This window comes from Doryrhamphus excisus, linkage group LG11 (assembly GCF_037039965.1).
Source record: "Doryrhamphus excisus strain RoL-2023G ecotype Guam linkage group LG11, RoL_Dexc_Guam_v1.1, whole genome shotgun sequence".
Taxonomy (NCBI): Eukaryota; Metazoa; Chordata; class Actinopteri; order Syngnathiformes; family Syngnathidae; genus Doryrhamphus; species Doryrhamphus excisus.
The window spans coordinates 10361296-10384821 of record NC_136367.1 but is presented as its reverse complement, the minus strand read 5'-3'; the positions used below and the strand labels follow the sequence as shown (position 1 = coordinate 10384821).

Sequence of the window (23526 nt, the reverse complement as noted above, 5' to 3'; positions counted from 1 at the left end):
GCTTGTCTACCTGAGTCACACGTGTTGTTGGCGGCCTCACATGAGGTAGCCACGTGAAGCGCACGCCCAAGCAGTCTACAACAACACAGCCGTGTCACTCCGAGATGTACACAGTGCTTCATTTGAACCACACAAAGACAAAAACCTCATGTTGACCTCACCATCATCACCATATGACCTGGAGAACCTCCCTCCCACTCTGAGCACCAGAGGGCGCCGATGGACAGAGCTGAGGTAAGAACACAAAAAGACCTGAGAGTCCATGTGGACCACATGACAGAACCCGTGTGTGTCGCGTGTGCATTACTGAACACGTGTGAGCGTCGGCAGGGTCAACAAGAGCATCAGCATCATGGTTCCTCCACATAGAGCAAACGTTCTGTGGTCACCACGGTTCTACTGCACCACTTCTGGTTCTGGTCATACAGCCAAGACCTATTCCCATGTTGGGGGAAGGGCAGACAGAAACTCTTACCTTGTGGTCGGGGGCGGTATTTGGAATCATAGTGAAGTGGAGTTCTGATGGCATCTTTGTCTGTCCACCTGAGGCACCTCCCCCTCGCCTCTGATTGGTCACACCTGAGTCCTGGGCCAGTGGAGGTTCTGACCTACAGAATCCTCTGTGCTTTTTTGGGTTGGGGTCGTATCTGATCAGGGGGGTTTAATGACGGGTGCAGCTAGGGGGACATTCTGTAAGGTTTGCATCTGTGCGTTTCGTGTGCCCCCCCCAACACTGAATGCTTTGTTTGACAATCAATAAAAACATGTTTTATTTTCATTTCCCCCAATCCACCCGCCCCCCAACTTCAATATTTTCATGAATAATAATATCATTTGGACTTTTTTTTTACACTCACACTCTTATAGCTGGGAGGCGACGGGGTTAGAAATACGTTCCATGTTAGTATTTCTAACCTTTGACCCCCGGCCCTCCAGCCATCTTTCTTGCTGTACAGCATCTTCATCAAACTGGTCTGCCTCACTGCTAGCTGGGATTAGGGTTGGAGTACATTAGGGTTGGGTGGGGTTGGGGTTAGGATTTGTATTGTTATTTTAAAATGACCATGAGTCTTTAATAGGATGTCCAATATTGGACAGATTTTTGCCGATAACTGATTCAATTTCCGATTCCGATATTTACCAATACCGATATGTGTAACATCACATAGACTTTTCTTGAGTAGAACCGTAAGTAACAATGGTCTTAAATGAGTAAGTGGTTTTGTTGGCTACTCAACCCATCTCTGAGTAGATAATTAATCTATTACATATTTTATATAATAATACATCTGTGTTTTTTGTGCCTTGATTTATGTTATTTTTGGAAAGATTTAATTTATTCTTAGTTAGAGGCACTACTTTGTGCTCTATAGCTGATGTCGTGTGAATTATGGACTGTTGCAATTATATGTGTGTGTGTGTATGCACGTATATACAGTATATACTGTATACACACACTTGTCAGTATGAAGAATGATGAAGATGAAGAGTTATTTGTAGTTGTTCATTCACATTTCATTACACTCAACCTATTAAGTCTTCCTCACTTTAACACTGAGAGAGAGAGTGTGTGTGTGTGTGTGAACAATAAGCAAATTGCGCAAGAGGCTGTTGCTAGGCAGAAGAGAGGAGGCGAGGAGTCAGGAGTGGTGTGTGAGCGCCACCCAGTGGCTGCTATGTCAACTGTAGAGAAATGACCTCAGACCTCTCAGACCACACATGGAGGCTCTATCAATTCGTGAGTGTTTAAATCTATGGTTCAACGCCACTGGGCTAGAAAGCCATAATTTGTTTCTTAAAAGGGACCTATTATGCTTTTTCCACTTTTCCAAGCGCCACACGTAGTTAGCTTGTTGTATTCTCAAGTTAAACAATCTCAGTGGTTCAGATAATGAGGTTTGTGCATTTGGACGTGAGCCCTGAAGGATGTAGGTCTCAATGCTCGCTTTTAGAGTTTTTTTAAACATTGGCTCTCTGTGATGTCACAGAGTGCTCGGCATCCTTATATGGGCAAGCGCTGTAGGCCAGATAGGCTCTCTGCCCCTCCGCACGCTCTGTTTCTTTGTTAATGGTGTTAGTAATGTCTCCCAGAAAGTGTTGCTTTGCATGAAAGAGAAAGCTTAATTTGTTTACAATTCCTAACGAGGCAAACATCAGCCAGAAGTGGTTGGAGTTCCTGATTCTCTACCAGCAAAAGAAAAATATTTTAATCCGTCAAAAGCATTTCACACTGGACTGTTTTGTGAACACGGGCTACTATGCAGCTGGACTAGCCCACAAATTTGCTGAGGCCTGATGCCTTGCCAATGTTACTTGGTTCATGTGGAAGAGTGAGAAGAGCAAGCAGTAAGTAACAATTTATCCGTGTCCTGACTGTGTTTATTTTGTGGCATGGAAGAAAAGCGGTTGTCTCTGTAGCATTATAGAGTGTGCAAATTGTGGACATTTAAAAAAAGATACATTGAGTGAACATGCCATGAGTGGAATAAATTAAAACAGATTGTTTTCGCAAGGAAGCACAAAATCTAAAGGAATACAGCTGGAATCGGTGCAGACTCTGGAAGCTCAGGAAAGCTTGTGTGTGCGGTTATAAACCCGATATACTGTACAACAGTTGGAGCTTTTAGCTACAGCAAGGGGGTCTTTCGCTACGACAAACGGAAGGGGACTAAAGGCGTATCCCTGGCGTGTTCCGTGATGCTTAAAATGGCGGCCAAACCCGCCCAGGACATAATACGAAAGCGAATGCTGAGTGGACTCTCCTGTTGGATAATCTCCTTGCTCCCGAGTCACAATAGAACACTGGGTCTGCTCACTTCAGTCCTTTATTATCAACAAGTCTGAGTACATTTGCATATTATATCGTCAAAAAGAATGGAAATGTTGGTGATGACTGGTGAAGGTCACTTCTTGTCTTAAGATGTCAAAAGTAAACGAGCTGCTGCTGCCACGTCCATCAAACCTTGGAGAACGTTCCCTGCCTAACGTTACTCGTTTGGCAACAGAGAAGTCTTGTGATCTGAGCGTGCTAGCGATGTCGCTAAGCAAACAGGATATTCCAACTCTTGTCAATATGTATATCATACCAAAAAGGTTGCTATTGTTTTTAGTTTAGCTTAGCAGCAGGATATGAATACAATTCATACCATGAAGTTGTTGCAACTCTGTAAAGCCAAAGAGCGACAAGAAGAACAAAAGTGTGAAAAGCCAAGGCACAAATCATTGGTAGCAATCAAAAGGTCCAAAAAGTTTCAGGTCATGTTTGAATGTTTGGATCAGAACACAATCACAACCGACAAGGTTGCACCTTAGCTTCCAGTCAGAACATTGTATGGCTTTTTGTGGTAAGAAAAGACATTTTGGACTTTAGGTTCTCCAGCAGAACCTGTGCAACCTTCAGGACCCACTAGAATGTGTGCGTCTGTGTGTGTGTGTGCTGGTACAAAACAACAACAAATCGCTCCAGAACCTTCTGGAAGGTCCACGAACGGAACTTTAAAAAAAAAAAAAGAATTGAACAAGAAAGCATCTCATGAAGCCTGCATGTTAGCACAGACACACAAAATGACTTCCTGATTCCAAAATGCTTTCTCAGTTCAAGGAATCAAGGTTAAGGTCATTCGTCGTGACTCCGTGACAACAACAAACGTTTGCTTGTGCTGAAGGTCCACTTGCCCGTGGAAATGGAGATAATAAAACAATGATGACAGAAAGACGTTATGAAATTGTAGCATGTCAGCTAGCAGCATGCTAACAAACAAAACTCTCATTCAACATTCTTGAAGGGAAAAATTGTGTCTTCATGTAAATACTGGATTACACGTTAAATATGATATCATTATACATGCCCTTAAATGAATATATATATAAAATGAACCAAGGAAAGAAGCTTTTTGTACTTTGAAATATTCAAGAGTAGATGTGGTTCTCTAAAGCATGCTGGGAGCTAGAATACGGCGACTCTACGTCAAGGCGGCCACTTCATTAGGTACACCAGCATGTGAACCATTAGCATAGATTCATATAATGTTCATTTTCAAGACATTCATTGAACAGTAGTTTCTAATTTTAACCAGGTGTGCCTAATAAAGTGGCCAGTGTGTTAAATCAGTGGAAGCCTGAAGTGTCATGTGACTGAAGTTGTCACATGACGACAAGAAGTGTGCTAATCTAAAGTGGTAATAAGTGTAGCATTTAATAAGCGGCTAAAAACATGACATGATTATCGTTATAATTCTTATGATTATTATGGTTGTTATTACTCTGCAGGCTACTGAGGACCCGCCTCTCACTTCCTGTCTTTTCTTGCCATGGGAAGGGTAAAGGTCAGAAGACAATAGAAAATCAGAAGGTTGTTGCCTCAGGAGTAGACTTTGTTGTATAAACGTAGAAAATAAGTTTTGTTAGAAAATCTTGACAAAATATTGTAAATTCATTGGAATGACGGATGAACAAACTGCTGCTACAAACATGTTTTTTTGTACGATGGCTTGTCAGCGGTGACGCTCCATCAGAACTAATCAAAGTTGTTGGGTCGTTAAGGACAAACAAAAAGACATTTTGGAGGATTTTGGCACATTGGACGTCACGTGATTGATTGATTGATTGATTGATGACACTCTGAGGCTGTCAATCATTCAGCACTGTGACAGTGAAGCACCGCCTACTTTACAACTCTGACAAACACACACAACCACTCACTCCCACAGATACATCAGTGAGTTTTGGTTGGCCAGTAGATGGCATCCGAGCATGCGGTCCATGCAAAAGAAAAGTGATAGTAGAAAATGGCATAGCAGAAGCAGCGTCTACGCTAGTCATGCGTCACATGCAGTTGGCCGTCACGTTGTGTTAACACGCGGCCGTGCACGCAATGACATCACGATGACATCACTGACTACCTCCTCTGAGTGCTTCAAGTGTGAAGGTGGAGCTTGGAGGCGTGGCTTGGGTTAAAGGTCAAGCTCAGGGTGGCGTGCTCCACACGCCGTCCCCAAGCCCCTCCCCTGTGGAGGAGAGTGGCAGTGGACACCCATTGGGCGTGAAGGGGTCCGTGTCTGTGTCAGTCTCACCCTCTGCCAAGTAGGCGGGTCTGGGTCGGGTCCGACCCCCCTCCTCTGTGGCTACCCTGGCCCTCGTGACGAAGCTCCCCGCCCCCTTCTCGTCCTCGTCACCCCGCTCGCCAGAGATGCTGAAGCCGCTTGGTGAGCGCTCCAGCTCCTCGTGGTTCACTGACAACAACGACAGCGGGGAGTCGCCCCCTCGGTCCCCTGTGGTCCTGCCGAGCCCCCCCGACGTGTCCTGCAGGGAGCTGATGGGCAAGACGGTGGGACGCTCGGCATAGGTGGGCACAGAGAGTGGCGGCGGGTGCGGTTGGATGTGCAAGGTGTGGCCTCTTGCGGCTGATCCCGCCTCCTCCCCATTTCCTCTGCCCCCCAAGCCATAGTATGAGCCCACCTTGCCGAGGGGCACTTGGTAGGCCATGTGGGGGAATGACTCGGCATAGTTGAGGAAGAGCCCGCGGATGTCCCCGGCCCCGGAGTGGGGGGCGTCCAAGGTCATGTGGGCTGTGCCAGCAGAGTCCACCTGCAGGTGCTCGCTGTGCTGGATGTGCATGTCTACTAGGAAGTCTAACTTCTTCTCCATGTCCTCCACCTGCCTCTCACACACACACACACACACACATGCTGTGAGTGCTTGGACAAGGTGAAAGGTCATGTGGGATGATCCTCCTCTTCACCTGTCTCTCCACCCTGACAAATCTTCCCATCATGCTTTGGTCCTCAGTGTCGGCCATGGAGACACTCTTGGAGAAGTACGACTCGTGCCTGCAACACACACGCACACATTGTGGTGACCTTTGACTTACTTCTTGTTGTAGAGGCAAAGGTCAGAGGTCAGCCTACCTGGGGGACTGGTTTGTGGGGTAGTTAAAAGGGGGTTTGGGTGGTTTCTTCTGCTTGGGTGTCAGGGGGGGTCCAGGGGCCAGAATCATGTCGATCCTGCAAAGGGACGGCAGACAATGAGGTCCAGCAAAAAGCTTCTCGAACAGGGGTGGGCATACAGTATAAATGTGGGGGTATGTGTACATATATACATGTACGTATAAGTAGACGTAACCGTGGCATACAATGTGCTTATATGTGCTTGTGACCATCAGACCATCAGCATCAAATAACCAAATTGAATCAGTGAATGTGCATTAATAATGAATACATTATGAACTATGATAAAACATTGACTATTAAGGAGCATGTGAACATCCATCCGACTTCCCAGACACTCCAGTGAGCAGGTTGAGTTGCGTTGTGTGTATATGACGTGTGTTTGTGTTTGTTTGGCATGGTGGGTGAGGGAGTCGTCTGGACCGCCACATATGAAAACCTCAGATTGACTGGAGACCTGAATGTCATGTTGTCAGCTTGTATGATAAAAGTTTACATTAAATCCTTATGAAGCATCTGGCTGGCCAGATTTGGCCCCCGGGCCGTAGTTTGCCCATCCCTGTTCTGGAACGCTGGACTCACCTGGCCTGCAGGTACTTGATCCTACACAGCATGTCCAGATGACCAGCAGAGTACTGCTCGATCACGTCTTTCACGTCGTAAGGCCTCAGCGTCTCCTTGAAGCGCTTCTTGTTCAACAGGAACTGCATGATCCTGACACGTGCACACACATGTTTGATTGCATCTTGACACAATGTAGAAGTAGAAGTGTTCTAGTGTCTGACCTTACGGCCCTGATGACCAGCTTGAGCGTGGGAATCATCTCCTCCAGCAAGATGTCAGCTGGGAAGCCTCGTTCCTCCAGGACGGGATCTGGCAGGGCTGCTGCATCTGGAGGAGGACATTGTTTTGGAGAATGTGCATATCCACCTCGACTCAGATTTCAAATAAGGAGCGCTAAATTGTGTGAGCCAACCAAAAAATTCCGTGTACTATAATTTGTTGGCATGATGCCGGTAAACTCTTCTGATTGATAGATCAAATGTTTACATTTTAAATGAGGATTTTGAGTGTCTGTCACCACAACATTTGGGAAAGCAGAGTGGCTGTAAAAAAGGGCCAGAAAATCATGTCGTTAGAACGTGAACAAGCTTTAATTAAACAGGTCGTAGGGGTGTCATGATATACTCAGCTCATGATATCTTAGCTTTTCTCAAAGTAAAGAAATACCGTCTGTTACAATAAAATGTAGATAGAATGAATATAGCATCAGTTATCACCCTTATATCCAATAGAAAGTGTTTGAATGTGCTGAAGAAGAAATGTTCCCGTGACCCTGATCAGGGACCCCCAGCGACCCCCAGGTCCTGGAGGTGCCTGGATCAACCCTGCGGATGTTCATGTTAATCCTGCAAGAATGTGTCAAGATAAGAACTCATAAAACAAAAGTAATTACTCTCACATACACACACACACACACACACACACACACACACATAGACAAACAAATACAGCTCGTGCAACTGCCCCCCCTCCCCCCTTAGAGTTGCACGACCATGTAGTAGGGACCCCCGAAAGAGAATAAAAAGAGAGGAGTGTGAACTGCATATTCAGAGAGGAGTGGCATGTCACTGGGTATGTTGTTTCACTCTCCTCGCTGCGAGCAAATTTGAATATTGTTATCTGTCTCTTCTGTATTTCTGTATTTAAGTGTTTTTAAAAGTGTCACAGGAGTTTGAACCTGACACCGTCACATTTTAAACGTGACACCCCAGCTAGCTAGTTACCGTTACCTTTGTCATACCTTCAGAGCTCTGGCGCAGCGTGGATGCCTTCATGCGGAAGGCGGTGCGGAAACGTTCCCGGTTACTAAAGCCAGCAGGTTTGGGTTCCTTGGATGGACTGTCCTCCATGGATTCCATGTTGGCCGCCAGCTTCCTGCTTGCCGCCACCGCCACAGCCGCCATTGCTGGCCGGGCGTTAGGAAGGCGAACACGTTCCAGTAGCGTCATCTTCTGGCTGTAAGGAGGAAAATGAAGAAAGATGAACTTTTCATGGTGACAACAAGCGCAAAGGTGGAATAACCTTCGAGAAGAAAAACTTTTGGTCAAAGACAAACCACGCTCACATTAGCGCCTTAGCATGTGAAAACACATCAAGGAGACAAAGCAGTGAGAGACTCAACATTGGTTTCTCCCAAGAAGACTGAGACATGTCTTCTAAAGCCAAGAGCCATCAAGAACTACATGAAGACTCCACCAAAGAGGGAGAGGAAGTGGAGACAGGGAGACCGCCAGCGTCCAGAGGGGCTGGAGAGTCTCACAATGGCTCTCCCAGATTATTCTGCAGGTCCAATTATTAGTGAACCCGCCTACCTGGATTCTGGACCCAGTAAGACATCCCTATTGGACACGATGTTCATCATGAGAGTGTCATGGACCACAGTCCAAGTCCAAGGTGTCATGAGGTGCTCTACCTGGCTATGGCCTCCAGGTGCTCCTTCCTGCATGACAAAAACACAACGCTGTCAATCAAACAAACATGGCAGTGTTGATGAAGGCATGTACACATGCACGGGAGCTCATGTGCACGTGACTTGCCTGAAGCACGGAAGAGAAATGACGGTTTCATAGAACCTCCACGTGGCAATGAGGTCTTCCCTGATTGGATTGGTAGAGTAGTAGCGCCACGCTGACTGCAACACACACCAAGCAGCGTTGAATTGTCCAATCAGAAACCAGGGTCACTGAGCAGGAGGACCTAACCTGAATGAGTCCGGCAGCTGGATGTCTGCGCTTCTCAAAGTGCTTCTGTCTGTGCTGCTCCTGGACCTTTAAAGCCAGACCTGAACCCAGAATGCCCTGCAGAGACACACTTAGACATCATGCACCATCCACATGTCTCCTAAGGACATGTGGAGCGACACATACTGCAGGCAGTGCGAAGAAGGACACGCCAATGAGAGCGAAGGTCCCGGCTAAAAGTCTCCCTGCCCATGTTTTTGGTGTCTTGTCGCCGTAACCGATGGTGGTCAGCGTGATCTGCAAGAGACAAACAGACTAGAGACACTTGTCTCACAATGTCATACATGTATGTATGACATTGTATGACAATGTCTCACAATGTCATACATTGTGAGACAGCAGGGGGGGAAACCTTTTACTTTTTGTGTCGCAGCTGCACTGAGGTAAAATAATTGTCAGGGTTGTCAGACTATAAATAAATATGTGCATCCCGTATATCGGTGTATAGACAGTGCAGTGGCTTGGTAGGCTTGTTAAGTTGTGTGCATATGTTGATGTGAATGTGTTTGTTTTGCATTGTGGGTGTGAAAAGCTATTTAAACATTAAAAGTTTGTCTCAGAAGGACTGTGACTTGTGAGTCATGTCAAAAATTAACATTACATACTTTGGAAACATATGGCCAGATTCAAAGGCTTGGGGGGCTGGATTTGGCACCCCTGTCTTCCAGAGTCAACATCAGGCAGAGATGAGCTGTTGAAGCACGTACCAGCCCCCACCACAGGGCGTCTGCGTAGGTGTCAAAGTCCTGAGCTTTGGGCTGAGCGGTGGGGTCGTCCAGGTTGGACATGTCCACCGATACGTCGTCCTTCTCCACCAGGTAGACCAGGAAGGATGCCAGGATGAGAGACAGGAAGCCAATGTACCATGCTGTGATCAGCTCCTACATACATTTGTCAAATATTGTTCTGTCATTTGGTTGCACCAACCTGACAATTACATGGTGATCATGGAAACACCTCCCGCCTCATCCTACCTTACTGTGGGCGTAGATAGCAGAGCCCAGCAGCTTCCACGTTCCTCCTCGGCGGTCCATGCGCAGCATGCGCAGGATCTGCAGGAAGCGCAGGCTGCGCAGGGACGTAGCCAGCACATTGCCTTGGTTACGTACTGCCACCACCGGCACCGACGCCACCAACACAAAGATGTCTGCCCAGAGCAGTGGTTATCAATTATTTTCTGTCGTGCTCCTGCCAAATTTAAACACTGTTGAAAAATGATATTTATTCATCCATACAAACCACTGTTTGAGTTGCTGGCACCAGCATGGTTCAAGCATGAATAAAGACCCCGACAGACCTGCCACCCTTGAAGACACTTTATGAAAGTAAAAAAGTTTAAATGCATCCATGTTGGCAGGTCTGGCCCCCGCCTCCCACGGCCCTAGCCTCTCACGGCCCCCGCCTCTCACGGCCCCCGGACACCGAACCATGTGCCCCACTATTTGAAAATAACATCCATTCATAAGCACACCTCACCCTGGACAAGACAAGTGACCTTTGACCTTACCTAGCATGCACAGCGGCTTGCGGGCAAACTTGAGCCTCCCTCGCCATCCTTTGTAGCGACAGCAGCAGCCCGCCGCCCATACTCGCAGTGCAAACTCAGCCCCAAAGATGAAAATGGCGAAGGTTTCCTAGCAAACATCAAACATCTCACGACGCTGTTTGTGTGTGTAAGCCTGTGTGTGTGCACACTCACCAGGACCACCAGCCAATGAGCAGATGTCTTCTCATGTTCTCTGAAGGTGGTCAGCACGGCCAGAATCAAACAGCCCAGAACAATCAGGAACCTGCATTGGTCCGACACAAGACAATGTGAAGACAACACATGCACGAGAAAGACCTCACCGCTAGAGGGCATCACAGCTCTGCTCAACATCAATGCAGCACTTTTTCAAAGAACTTTTAGGTGACTCAGCAAAGCAAGTGACCTAGTTTGGCGTTTAGACGAACACAACACAAAGTCAAAGTGAACCTGTCCTTCAATCATTCAAACGTGAAATAAATGTAAAATAAATAAATAAAAATAATTTCAAATGTGAAATACCATTTTAGAAGGGTGAAGAAAGCCATGTGTGGAAAAGACAACAATGCATAGAATAAGAAGTAGAAGAAGAAGAATCTTTAAAAGCTGTGTTTATGAGCACATGTGCTAATCTAGCTGCCTTATTTATTCCCTTCCTGCCTCCATGAAAGTCATGCGGGGGACAACAGGGGTGAGCTGGATGTTTGTCTTCACCAGGTCTGGTCAATGAAGGTTCGATGATCGTTAGTGTTCACACGCTATTTGATCGCGTTGTTGACAATCTATGCATCAGAGGACGGCTGTGTCAATACCACAAACACACGCACACAGGAAGTGTGTTTTTCGTGTCCTCTGACTGGTTGCCATAAGACAGAAAGCCGTCATCTCCAACATTACCGGTCTTACCTGACCACCTTGTCCAACTCTTGGACTCAGTACCGCCACCAAATGAGTGACTTGGTCGGTGTCATCTGTCAAAGTTTTGTTCAGGACAACTTGGTTGGGTCCATTGGGTCAGCAGTTGACGTGAAGGATCCGCTGCTTCAGCAAAGAATCTTGTGATGTTGTTTGAAGGTGGCCTGTTGCTCATAAAGATCTTAAATAAAGATCCTTTTCCCTCCATTAATCCACATGGATCCAGTCCCCACCACTCACCCCTCCACCCCTCCTCAGGGAATCCTTGGATGGATACTGCCTCTGAGGATTCCTAACAAGCAATTAGCTGCCAATATTCAATAAGGAGATTGCAGACGCTGCAAGTCCAACACTTCATTTGTTGGCAGGCACGGTGAGAAAGGACACAACCAGAACCTTGCTAATGACCATGAGGTTAAATATAGAACATGAAAAAACTCAAGTTTCAATACAGGCCGAGCCACCAGACAAGGTGTCACCATAAATGACACCAGAACCACAGGATGGAATTCTCTTACATAGGATTTTGAGGAAGTCGAAGATGTTCTATGCAAGAGGATTTCTTCATCTCATCTACCTGCAGCCCATCACACAGGATCTGGGCCAGCGCTTACCACTTGACAGGAGACAATGTTGGACTTGATGGACCTCTCCCTGTGGGAAGGTGTCACAGTCCCGGTTCCGTTAATTCCTTTCCCCCATCACAGAACCTTGGTGTGGTTTGAATCTTTCCATGCCAGACATTTGAGGACAGTTTAGCGCAGAACATCGCTGATGCTGGTTTTATCACTGGATCTACACACTGGTTCTGCTTCTGCTGACGCATGGAAAAGCTTCCACAGAAATTATCACAGGAGAGGAGTTCTGACGGGAGCAGTTGGACTTTTCGGATCTGACTGATGTTGGAAGACAACAAACGAGCTGATTATCCCCGCTAATTGGATCCATTAGAGCCCGTTAGGGAGGCTTTTGTTAATTGGACCTCACAGAAGCTAATTAGTTCCCTCACGAGGTCACTAAAACATTCAGAGTGTCGACTTTCAGCTTCACATACTCAGGGAAGGAGCCAAGCGGAGGCGGGATCAATGATGGCAACAAATGGCAACCGTCAAATCACCTTTGACTTCCTAAGTCAAAGGTCCCAAGTTCACTCGCTAACAACACACTAAGATCATCTTCAACGTCTTCATCATCTCATTACTGCTTTCATAGAATGGTGATGATGACGATGCTGACAAAGCAGTTTCAGCTGCAGCTGTAGGAAACATGCTGGCCTGCAGTGACTTGGTCTTTGGGAAGGCCTCACATTTAATTAGGAGAGATTTAATGAGGGTCACTGACGCTGATGGAAGTGTGAATCAAATACGTCAAAGGAGAAAAGTGGGAAAGGAAAAAGGAAAGGCAGCGACTAATTCATCAGAATCATTGGAGAGTTAAGGTCATCTTTTGCTCGTCCGTCAAATTCTTCTAAGTTTTCTGCTGTTGCTCAATGGTCAGAACTGATGCATGGTCAAAATGAAAACTAATTATCATCAACATGCTAGCACAAGAGTTCGAAAGAGTGGAACATTATAGTACCACTTTGACCGTGACAACTTTCCTGAGCTGACCTTCTGAGTTCGGGTGGTAAAGGTGAGTGAAGTGATTCCAGAGCTGGGGCCCCGGGTGGATGCGGAGGTTTGGATCGGTCCGCCGATTGTCAGATCCTGTGCCAGCCGCCACCACCGCCCTTCACTCATCCACACAGCGCTCGGCTCAATCTCAAACTCTCATTAGGAAGGAACGCTTTGGACAGGAAGTAGTGGCTCTCACAGGAAATGATGAGCAAAAATGAGAGCGGAGAGACGTTATGCGGCTCCAGAGAGTCACCATGTCATCAAGCGTCTCCTTGCTTGGAACCCGCATCTACGTTTCCCGCCAGAGCCCCCCCACTCCCTCCCTCCACCCCATTGTGCTGGGCATTGGCTGACATGCATTCTGTTTCCATGGCAACAGCTGCTCACTGCACTCTCACTGGAGTATCCCTCCACATCACCATGGCGACACCTGCTCACTTCCCTCCATCTTCCCGTCGCCCCCATCAGGAATCACCAGTCGCGCTTCGTCTGAGGGTGTTTCCATGGTGATGCTCGACAACAGGCGTACATCGCTGTTATTGGGACGCCTGCAAAAGCGCCGTGTAAACAAACATGTCTGCCACAAAAATACTGCTGGCCGCGCATGTGCAAAGAAAAGTAAAGACATTTTGACGTTAAGACAAATTATATTACTCTACCTACCTACCTACCTACCCACCCACCTACCCACCCACCTACCCACCTACCCACCTACCCACCTACCTACCCACCCACCTACCTACCTACCTACCCACCTACCTACCTACCCACCCACCCTTTTCACTGCACTAAGCTGAAAATGTGGACAGTTCCCCCTGGTGCCTTACCATGCCCATTTCAGTGCAGCCCAAACTACCAGATAGATTACCAAATTGGCTGTGCACAATGCTGTGCTGGATGAAATCACCGCCACCCTGAAACACGCTCCGCCATCCTGCGCCATACCATGAAAATAGAGCCCTAAATGTTTCAGATCATCAAATTAATTTAAATATTATACACAATAGCTTAAAGCTGGACGATGTTTAGATTTGTTTTCTCCTTTAATAATAAAAGGTTTGGTGCTGGTAATCCACATCATTGTTATCTTTTAGGACTAGGGTTGGTCAATATTTTTTATATACCGGTATAGAGTCTTTCAATAAGAAAATGACTCATACTGATATGAACAATAAACATAAACAAGGCGAGTTGCACGTCACGATGGACTTTGATACATGAGATGAATGAAATGCTGTCATCATGGGGGGGGGAGTATTTACTCTGTGGGCTGCTCTCAATATAAACATTCCTTTACACCATAGAAACGCCTGCTCCCAAATTTAACAGGTTGAAATGGTGATAAACACTAGCGAAGGTTGGTGGAACCTCAGAGCGTGATGGAAGCGGAGTTAGCTTCGTTTGTGTTTAGCGTGGTTGCGTGCGCGACTTGTGCTAGATATATATCTAGAGTATCTTCAGTGTTCACCTACAATGCAGGTTCTGAGTGAAGACACACTTCTCAACACACAGAAGACATAATACCAACCTTCAAAATAAAAGTGCCGTTTTCCGTCTGTGTAAAGAATATATTGTCATAAAAAATAACTTCCCTATTCCGTTGGAATTGCACAGGTGACTACATCTATCTATCTATGTCATCTCCCAGGTCAGCCTTGTCAGAGACACTTAAACTGTCAGAGGAGCGACATAGTGACGGCTCACCGTGACGTCCACAAGAAGAAGTGCCCCAGTGGCGCTCCAGCAAGAGACTCCAGACTTCCTGTCACCGTGGAGGGACATGACAGGCCTGACACGATGGATTCATCATTGATCTTCTGAGCATTGGTGAAGACGAAACATGGAGGTCCTGCCGTTTCCTTCCTGTTTGACTGACCCCTCCCCCAGCAGGAAGAAGAGACACCATCAAGAGAGCAAGAGACCGAAGCGTCAAGTCACTGACCCACAATGCTCTGTGTCTTTGGAGTCTTTAGGTGTCCTTACTGTATTTCAGAAAAGTTCAACATGAAGGCCGTGGGACACTTCCTGCTCTGATAGCCAATCAGCAACTGCTGCCTCATTAGCCACTAATTAGCCAACTTGGTGCCAACTGCTTCAACATGAGTTTGTAAAGGTTATCCGAAGAGTGCTTTATCCTCACAAAAGGTCACTGTGACACTTCAAAGAGGCCAATATGCAAATGAGTTAGCTCTTTACAAAGAAAGCGTTAGTGAGCTGAGCTCTGATTGGCTGACTGACCTCCAAAAATAAAATGACAGATTCCTCTTAAGCAGGCACCGAAACCAACACACACACACACACACTACATAGTCATAGAGCCTGTGTTTCTTCATCACACCTGCTGAAGATGATGAAGATAATGATATTTCCAGAAGCTTCTATGAGCTCCAGCAGGGAGGATGCTGCAGAATACATATTTTGGTTAGCGAGCATTTTTAGACCTGGTTGCCAGGCAACTGACACTCTTTGTTGTACCGGGCTGTGTCATCCTGCTGTAGACACACACATATACACGCACACATGCGCACACACACCATACTAAAACACACAACTAAATGATGGAGTCAGCCTAGTGGTGTTGTCTTCGGGGACGCCACCAGTTTCATTTCAGTTACACCCCCCTACCACCACCACTGCCATATGCCCCACGGTTGCACTGGTATTGGCTGTTCCAGATGCCATGGGGGGGCCTCTCAGGTGCAAACTGGCTGTCAAGGAGAACTTTCCCTGGTGGCAAGAACACAAACACGAAGAAGCCGCCAAACGTCCACACAGTCATCAAGAACTGCAGCTGACTAGACACATAGATCCATATTTAAAAATTATTGTTTGCAACACGACAAACGTCCCTGTATGAGAAATCCAACTTACTGAATGCTCTTTGCAGCCAATCAGAAGCCTGAATAAGGGCATGAGTGCAAAAAACAACAACCGTAAGTGGAGGGAAGTGGAGGGAAAGGAAAGTTAGTTGTCCTCACGTAAGAAAAGTTAGAAAAGTGTGATGTTGCACAAAGTAGACGAAACACAGGTGGACCTGGTCTGAGTTTACGAGCAGAAACAAACATCAGCGTTATCTGATTGGGCCTCACATCAGCGAACGCCACACGAGAAACAAGAAAGAAACACAAAGATGCTGATGAATACAGTAGTTTCCTACAAAGTGAGCAGTGTGTGGAAAGGGAAGGTTCTGTGATCAATTATTGATAGGCCAGACCAGCTGCTAAATGTCAGCGAGTCGGACGCCACCACTCTTTGATCTTTAGAAGCACGGACCGCTCAGAGGTCCTCAAGTGTAGCGATGACGTTGGACTTAGATTGTCATCTAATCCATCAAAAGCCCTCCAGAGTCAGCGGCGTTTCAGAGCAATAATGACATGCATAATTAAAACCTGATGGTTTTGCTTCGCCAGGTCATGGTGTGGCTCGTTTGTGATGACTTTAGAATCCTGGTCATGTGACACAAGTGTGAGCCAACGTTCTTCTGGAAAGTCTTTTTAGTGCATTTATTCTGATGCACTTTGATAACACGCACAGGTTGTGTTCTAGTGCTTTCTCTGGGGGGTGCACAGCCTTGTGCATGTTCCATTATGGCAACCCAGAGGAGAAACATGCCCGTCTGAGAGAGAGCCAGATGTAATTACTTTTTAAAGGCAGGATGTCATCCATCACACATTTCCAGTAAACATTTCAAGATATTTCGTCTTTTGGACGGAAAGAAGACCACGCCTGTTAACATTTGCATTTGAAAATAAAGTTTTGTTTTGTTTTTTGGTAAATAAGAGAAAATAGAATTCTTCCAGAATTCTTCTCATCCCCCAACCCCCCTCCCAGACAACATTATATCTCCTTCTGGATCCAGTTTACAGCACTAAGCATTTAATGGTTATTAACATGTTCCTAAATTTCAGAGGAAAACCACAACGTACGCAGAGATGTTCTCGGTGAGTTGAATGCCACCATGAGGCGCGATGAGGCGCCATGTTTATGACCAACTTGGCCGAGCTTGAGCAAGAGGGGAAGGACATCAAGTGTGAAATGAACATGCCATCGTGCCATCCATCCAATACATGGCTAGATCGCCTTTGTACCTGCTGGAGACGAGCACACTACGAAGAGACAAGCATTCAAACATGACATGGACAGGAAAGACAGGGCAAAATGAGGGACTTTCTCAGGGAAAGTGGGAGGGTTGACAGGTATGACGACGACACAAGTTATACATCATCACTGAGGCACAAAAGTGCTTGTCCTGTCAAAGAGGGAACATTGGTGTCCTTTGCAAATGTTCCGAAGTGGAAAGTCCAACGTGTGGTGTCAGCATTCCATGATCCCTTAGCTGGCCCCCCTGCTGTGTCCTCTCCCGCCCTTCAAATGCCACCTGCGGGGCTGCATCACTGAGAACGCTTTAAAGTGTGTTAGCCCCACACTCACAGGTAGCCAAACAACTGGCACACCCCTGCTGCCTGGACCAGCAGAAACAGGAGGATGCTTAAAATGGCCCCTTAAAACCAGCCAATAGAATCAGTGATGCACTCAGGAACTTTTGGAATACAGTAGAATTAAATGGAACTAAATGATTTGCTCAGCGACTGAATTTCACATCCAGCCATTGTTCAGGAGGGGCTTTTCCAAATATTTCAGGTGTGCCCTTTGGCCATTCAGTCATTGTTGTCCAAAAGGACCAAACCAACATGTCCACCTCCTCTGGCAGCCAATCAGAGGCTTCTTCACTGGCAGGAAGCAGGAAGCGTTCCAAGGAGGAAGGAAGCGGAGACGAGGCTCCATTAGGAAGGATGCAAAATAAAGCATGAATAAATGATGAGTGGACTTCACGCTGTAGTGACTGCACAGTCAGCGCTGGGGTGCAGTTGGTGGTGAGGTGGGGGGGGGGCATGAAATGTGATGCTACTGAATATTCTGGCTGCCAAGCTTTTTTCATATTTCACTAACACAACACGCTGTGTTGTTGTGTCATCATCATCATCATCACCAACGTGTGTGTTAGCGTCACAGTGCTACAGGAAGTAGCAGGAAAAAGGAACATTAACCATCACACCCCCACCTGGCTCAGGTTTGGGGGGGGGGCAGATCTTCTTTCTGCCACCAGTAAGATCATCCTCCTCAGGGTCTTACTGCCCCACCCCCGATCCCCATCGATCCACTTCTGTATGTGTGTATGTGAGCATGTGTGTGCGCAGTATTACATATCAGGTTAGCAGCCACTCATGATAATATGCACTTTATGAGTGTGTGAGTGAGCGTCTCACTATTTCTGTCTAACCAAACTCAACAATTGACTCCAATATTACTACCATTTATACTATTTCCACTCCTATTTGTACTATTACCACTATTTCCACTACTATTTGTAGCCTAGTATAACTACAAATGTTTGGACTATTTTCATACCTGTCAACATTTGCATTTGAAAATAAGGGACATTTTCTGAAGAATAAGATAAAATAATGGTAATTGTGGTCCTTCCAGCGGTAGGAACGTATTACAAATATTACAAGGATTACAAGTATTTCTGATCATATTCTTAGAACTGCAGTAATACTACAAGAACCAGATGAAGTAGGAGGTAAGTAATGGAAAGTAAAAACAAAAATCATGCAGGAGAATGTCCAGACATTTGTTGGTGACCTCAAGCTGAAACCAACTTGGGTTGAACCAAAACAAACCAAACACGCTTTTGAGTGGCCCAGTCAAAGTGAATCGTATTGGGATGCTGTGGCATGACTTTAAAAAGGCTGGAAAAACATACAAAATGAAAAAAGCTTTACCAACTACCACAATTACCCTTATTTTTTCCAAAATGTCCCTCATTTTCAAATGCAAATTCCAACAATTCTGCAAAAATGAGTGGGCCTCCACAGCATCATAAACGCTTGACTGTAGCTGTTGCTGCAAAGGGTGGCTGAACCAATTGTTCGGTTTCGGGGGCAATGACTTTTTCACACAGGGCCATGTAGGTTTGGATTTTTTGGATTTTTTTCTACCTTAATAATAAGTTGCATTTATAAACTGCACTTTGTGTTCAGTTGTGTTCTCACTGACTAATATTTCAACTTGTTTGATGACCTAAAACATTTAAGAGTGACTTTAATAAGATATCAGGAAGGCGGCAAACACTTTGTCACACCACTGAATATAGTAATAGTAATAAACATCATAAAGTAGAGACAAACACTCCTGTTATTCGTAGGTGTTCCAGTGATTTGTGGCGTGAAATGTTTGCATATGACAGCGTAATGGCGGGTCAAAGAGTTCACATCTTTCATCATGGTTGGCGTCGGCACATTAATGGGGACATGCGGCACTGGAGCATATAAAAACAATAAAAGTGGACCCGTGTTTCACCTTTAATGACACTGAGATAACTCCACTTCCCACAATCCATCATTTTATCCTGAATACCAATACCCTAGCTCCGTCACAAACGAGCTGAGACATCACCGTTAGCCACCTGCTAAGTTGTGCCACCATGTTGATGCTAAAATAAACATCTAGAGAACTTGAACTCTTTCTGGTTTGTTTATGAGCACCTTGGAGGCTAACCTTTGTTTATTAGTATTACTGCGACCACTGCTAATGCTTATAAGCATATGTAACAAACAGTAAATGTTTATTAGCATGTTTATGTTTGGAAGTGTTTAACAGCTAGTCAGCTGCTGCGGCTAATATTACGTCTTGCTAGTGAGTACACGCTGCAGATTCTTCCTGCTGCATTAACACCGCACTCAAAATGTGGCTGATCCAGAAGCTTCATCCCGGAGACTCTTTCTCTGCACCCATACCCTGCACATGTTTTTTGACTGCTCGTTTCTTGTGCACCGTCAAGACGTGAGCACCGCTTCCTAGATGAGTCCCGCAGGAACGATTAAAGAGAAAACACGCAAATTACCTTCATCCAATCTTACGCATCCTAAGTGTAGGTAGCGAGATGCTCACTAAAGGACGAGTGGGGTCACATGGAAGCCACTATTTCACCTATATCTCTATGGGGACTGGGGATTAATGGTTTGATTAGTTGCCGCTAACGACCTCGCCATTCGCAGAAACAACATGCGTTAAATGACCACAGAGTGACCATTAGCCACACTGTTGAACACTGTTAGCACTTCCTAATGTCTTCTATTAATTAGGAAACAAGCACCACATCACATGATGAGTGCACATCCAAAGCTGCAGTCACATGATCAGTAAACATTTCATGCAGCAGTCACATGACCAGTGCATGTATAATGAGGCGGTCGCATGACCAGTAGTGATGGTGATTGACAGATGGAGATGGCTTACTGCTGACTGTCAGCAGTGACGGCAGATAAACGTCAGATTAGAAGACTGAGACAAAATAATTGGCGGTGATGCAGGGGCGTCCATTTTGGCAAAAAACTCAATGTACAGAAAATTGTTGAAAATATTGTTGAGCGCAGCGTGTTTGTGTCACAAAGATCAACGCTCCCTGAAGGCCTCATGTCAGTTCAATTTCAACCAATCAGCATCTTTCTGCGCACGATGGCTCAAGACCTCCACCTTTGTGAAGTACCCCCTAATTACTGCTGGACATATTTGTCATATCACACATCATGTGACTTCTCAAGCCCATCGTGTGACCTCACACAATAATTGCTGTCCCCTCAACAAAATAAGATCCAAGAAAAAATAGGATTGATGATGTCTACCAGTCAATCAACAGCTTGTTGGTGTTCAATCAGAGACCACCTTCAGCATCATGTCAGCGTCAATCAGCCTCACGTCATCTGCTGGTCAAGGCAGAAGGTGTCCACGTGTGTCCACAGCTTGGAATATGAAGATGTCTGGACACCTGAACAAGGTCAAAGGGGACTATCAAGTCGCTGATTCAACGGCCAGACCAGCTGTTGCCATGGAGACCAGCTGACAACACGTCAGTCGCTGGTGTGTTTGGAAGTTGACAGCTGACACGGCGCTCCTCTGATGATGTCACACGTTCTCTTCCCGCGCGAGGTTGTGGCTGACAAAAGGTTGACACCCTGACACCAGCACATATGGGGCGGCCATATTGGAAGCGCCATGCGTCAGTAGACGTGACAGATGATTCGATGTCACTGCAGCAGTGTGACAGTAAGGGAACGCCCACTCGGCGTCTTGCCCTGAACTTTGAAACGTGCATCCCAAAGCTCTGCGGTCACATGACTCTGACAGGAAGTCAGAGTGGACCGGTTCTGCTGCACTGTAGACGTGCACATCAATCATACTGTTTAACTCTGCATGGCATCACGTTTGCTTGCAGACTGTAACACTTCCTAATAACATGACTGCCACCCACAGGACTGGAAAGGAATGAAGCCTTGGGGGAGGCTTCATTCCTTATTATATCACCTTATTTCACTGCATTTGGACCATTCTTGACGGCATCATCAAGGATGGTCTGGATTGACTGACAGCTTCCACAAACTTAGTGGCAACATCTGCTGGAAGCTTGAGGTCATGTTCACTAACCAGAATCAGACCCTCCACTTGAAAGTGTGTCACATGTGCAGTGATGGTGTTACTCACACAAAAGCGTGGTAGAGCAGCGCCCATCCTCGCGGTCTCTCCAAGGCGTCATAGATCAGGTTCTGGATCCTTCTCTTGCGGATGTTATTCCTTTTGGCAGGCCGGCTGTAGTTCAGGGGGGTCTTGGCCAGGAGTCCAATGGCCATGCCCTGAGAGGCCCGCTTGTAGTCCTCCCGGCCCACCGACACCAGCAACAGGGCACCATCTTTGTCCACGCCACCGACACCCTGATCCAGTGGATCCTTCTTGTGCTCCTCTGAGCCACTAGCGACGGTCCTGGACCGGAGTCCCATGGTCAGTGTTGGATGCCCACGGCAGGCCGCATGCCATGGTCTGGTCTGGACCAACTTCCCCCCACACACCTCTCAGCCCGGGTCATTTAAGGATGTGGAGGGATGGGCTCAGCTCTGACACTAAAACACAAGACCAGGACAGTCAGGAAGAACAAGAGAAAAGAAAAGAAGACGAGATGGTGGCAGTAACAAGTCCAAGACTAAACAGTCAGTGAGGTGAGATCAGCTCAAACTGTGCAATCAACTCACAAGGAGGAGAGGGTGAGTACGTGCAGGATTTCAATTCAATTAAATAACGATCACGCGCATTCCGAGTCACTCAAGTCTAATTGGCTTCTAAAAAACACGTTTGTCCTGGCTGTCACGCACGCGCAGCAGACAAAGACCTGGCGTGTGGCAGCCTAGCTGACACGCACACATGCACGCACTCACGCACGCCCCAAATAACAACAAAAATCACAACAGACGAGGAAACAAAGCAGACTCACCGGCTCGCATGGCTCCTGTTTCCTGGGCTGCCCGCATCCATCAAGCCCGCGAGGGAAGCGAAGAAGAGGAGGAGGAGGAGGACGAGAAGATGGAAGAAGGGGAGATGGAAGAGGGAGGGTGGAGACGAAGGATGGAGAGCAGAGATGCTGCGTGGAGGAGGTCGATAGAGGAAGTGAAGCAGAGCAGCAGCGAGGGAGCCCACCACAGTGGACGCGACGTGCGCGTGCACACAGCGTACATACGTCCGTGCACGCAGACAAGACGGGGTGCACGAACAGAATGGGGCGGGGGAAGGACTTGGAGGTACACTTTCTTCAAGAGGGAATTGCACGAGAACGCGCCTGCTCAGTTCATGTTAGCTGAAGGAAACAAAAATAATAACATAATCACCATCGGGACAACGTCATCATGAGAACAATATGAAAACGTCATCATGAGAACATCATCATGAGCGCATAATGAGAACCAGATGTGAGCTGGACTGTTGAGATCTTCCTGCAGCTCATCCACCTGTCAGATCAATAAAAGTAATAATGATTGACAGCCAATGGAAGCTAGCTTAAATAGCAGTGAGCTATGAACATTCAACTGCTTCATCAATAAACATTGTTCGACCACATCCACACACGCACACAGTCAGTCGGTAGGGCCGAGTTACTGTAGATCTCTCAGCACAATCATGGTCACGTTTATGACCAATGTAATACATCGAATTAAATTAACATCAGTGCAGCTGACCACAGTGACTTCATGGCACAAATACATTGATTGGATCACTGTGGCCCTTACAGTTCCTAGCATAGTGTCTGCTAGGAGTGGACTTGGGACATCTTCAGTCAGAAGGTACCAACATGTGGAGATGTGATTTGGAACGAGAGAGGAGGGGCAGGGTGAATCACAGGCATCCGACTTGAGGCTGAAACCCCAGGGCAACCATGCCGAGGGGCCTGGCCAACTGAACTGGTTGGCCCACATTCACATGCGCAGGCTTAAGCTGGTCCACAGCTACTCACGCTGGGCTATCCCCCCATATCCACAACAAAGCTGCATGCAAAAAGGTCTGTCAAGACATACTTGGCCGATGGTAGGTCCTTGGGGATGTAGCACTGGAGAAGTCAGTGGCGAGACGTGTGCATCATCACAAACTTGTCTGCAAGGCTGCCAACCAGGGTGCGACGGCCGTTAAAAGAATCTCTACAGGCTGGCCATACACCAACTCAGCTAACGAAGCCTGCAGATCCTCCTTGGGGCAGAGTGCAGGCCGAGCACAACCCCCCGATACGAGAAGCCATGTATGATATCAAACACCCAGTGCCTCCACGTTACCAGCACCATGGGACATGGTTGGCCTGTGGATAGGATATCTATCACACAACAAAGTTGCACTGGCAGGAC

General features: G+C 46.7%; 1 protein-coding gene across 1 annotated transcript; it reads right to left on the bottom strand.

Annotated features, from left to right (window-relative positions):
• Window positions 1–2042: 2042 nt before the first annotated feature.
• On the bottom strand, window positions 2043–22372 carry kcnq3 (potassium voltage-gated channel, KQT-like subfamily, member 3). Its single transcript, XM_058075513.2, has 16 exons — window positions 22131–22372; window positions 21350–21762; window positions 10449–10539; window positions 10257–10383; window positions 9724–9896; window positions 9457–9630; window positions 8876–8986; window positions 8711–8806; window positions 8542–8640; window positions 8422–8444; window positions 7750–7964; window positions 6731–6836; window positions 6528–6659; window positions 5907–6002; window positions 5741–5828; window positions 2043–5655 (listed from the first exon to the last, which is right to left on the bottom strand). Exons 2-16 carry the CDS (start codon window positions 21640–21642, stop codon window positions 4966–4968), a joined length of 2514 nt encoding a protein of 837 aa, XP_057931496.2. The 5' UTR covers window positions 21643–21762; window positions 22131–22372; the 3' UTR covers window positions 2043–4965.
• Between the last annotated feature and the right edge of the window lie 1154 nt (window positions 22373–23526).

Excerpts from the sequence above, each read along its gene's own strand:
- kcnq3 (XM_058075513.2), bottom strand. The coding sequence starts at position 21,642 with ATGGGACTCCGGTCCAGGACCGTCGCTAGTGGCTCAGAGGAGCACAAG. Across the intron at positions 9,897-10,256 it reads CAAGCCGCTGTGCATGCTAG|ACATCTTTGTGTTGGTGGCG; the intron begins GTAAGGTCAAAG and ends TGCTCTGGGCAG. Across the intron at positions 8,641-8,710 it reads CAGCTGCCGGACTCATTCAG|TCAGCGTGGCGCTACTACTC; the intron begins GTTAGGTCCTCC and ends TGTGTGTTGCAG.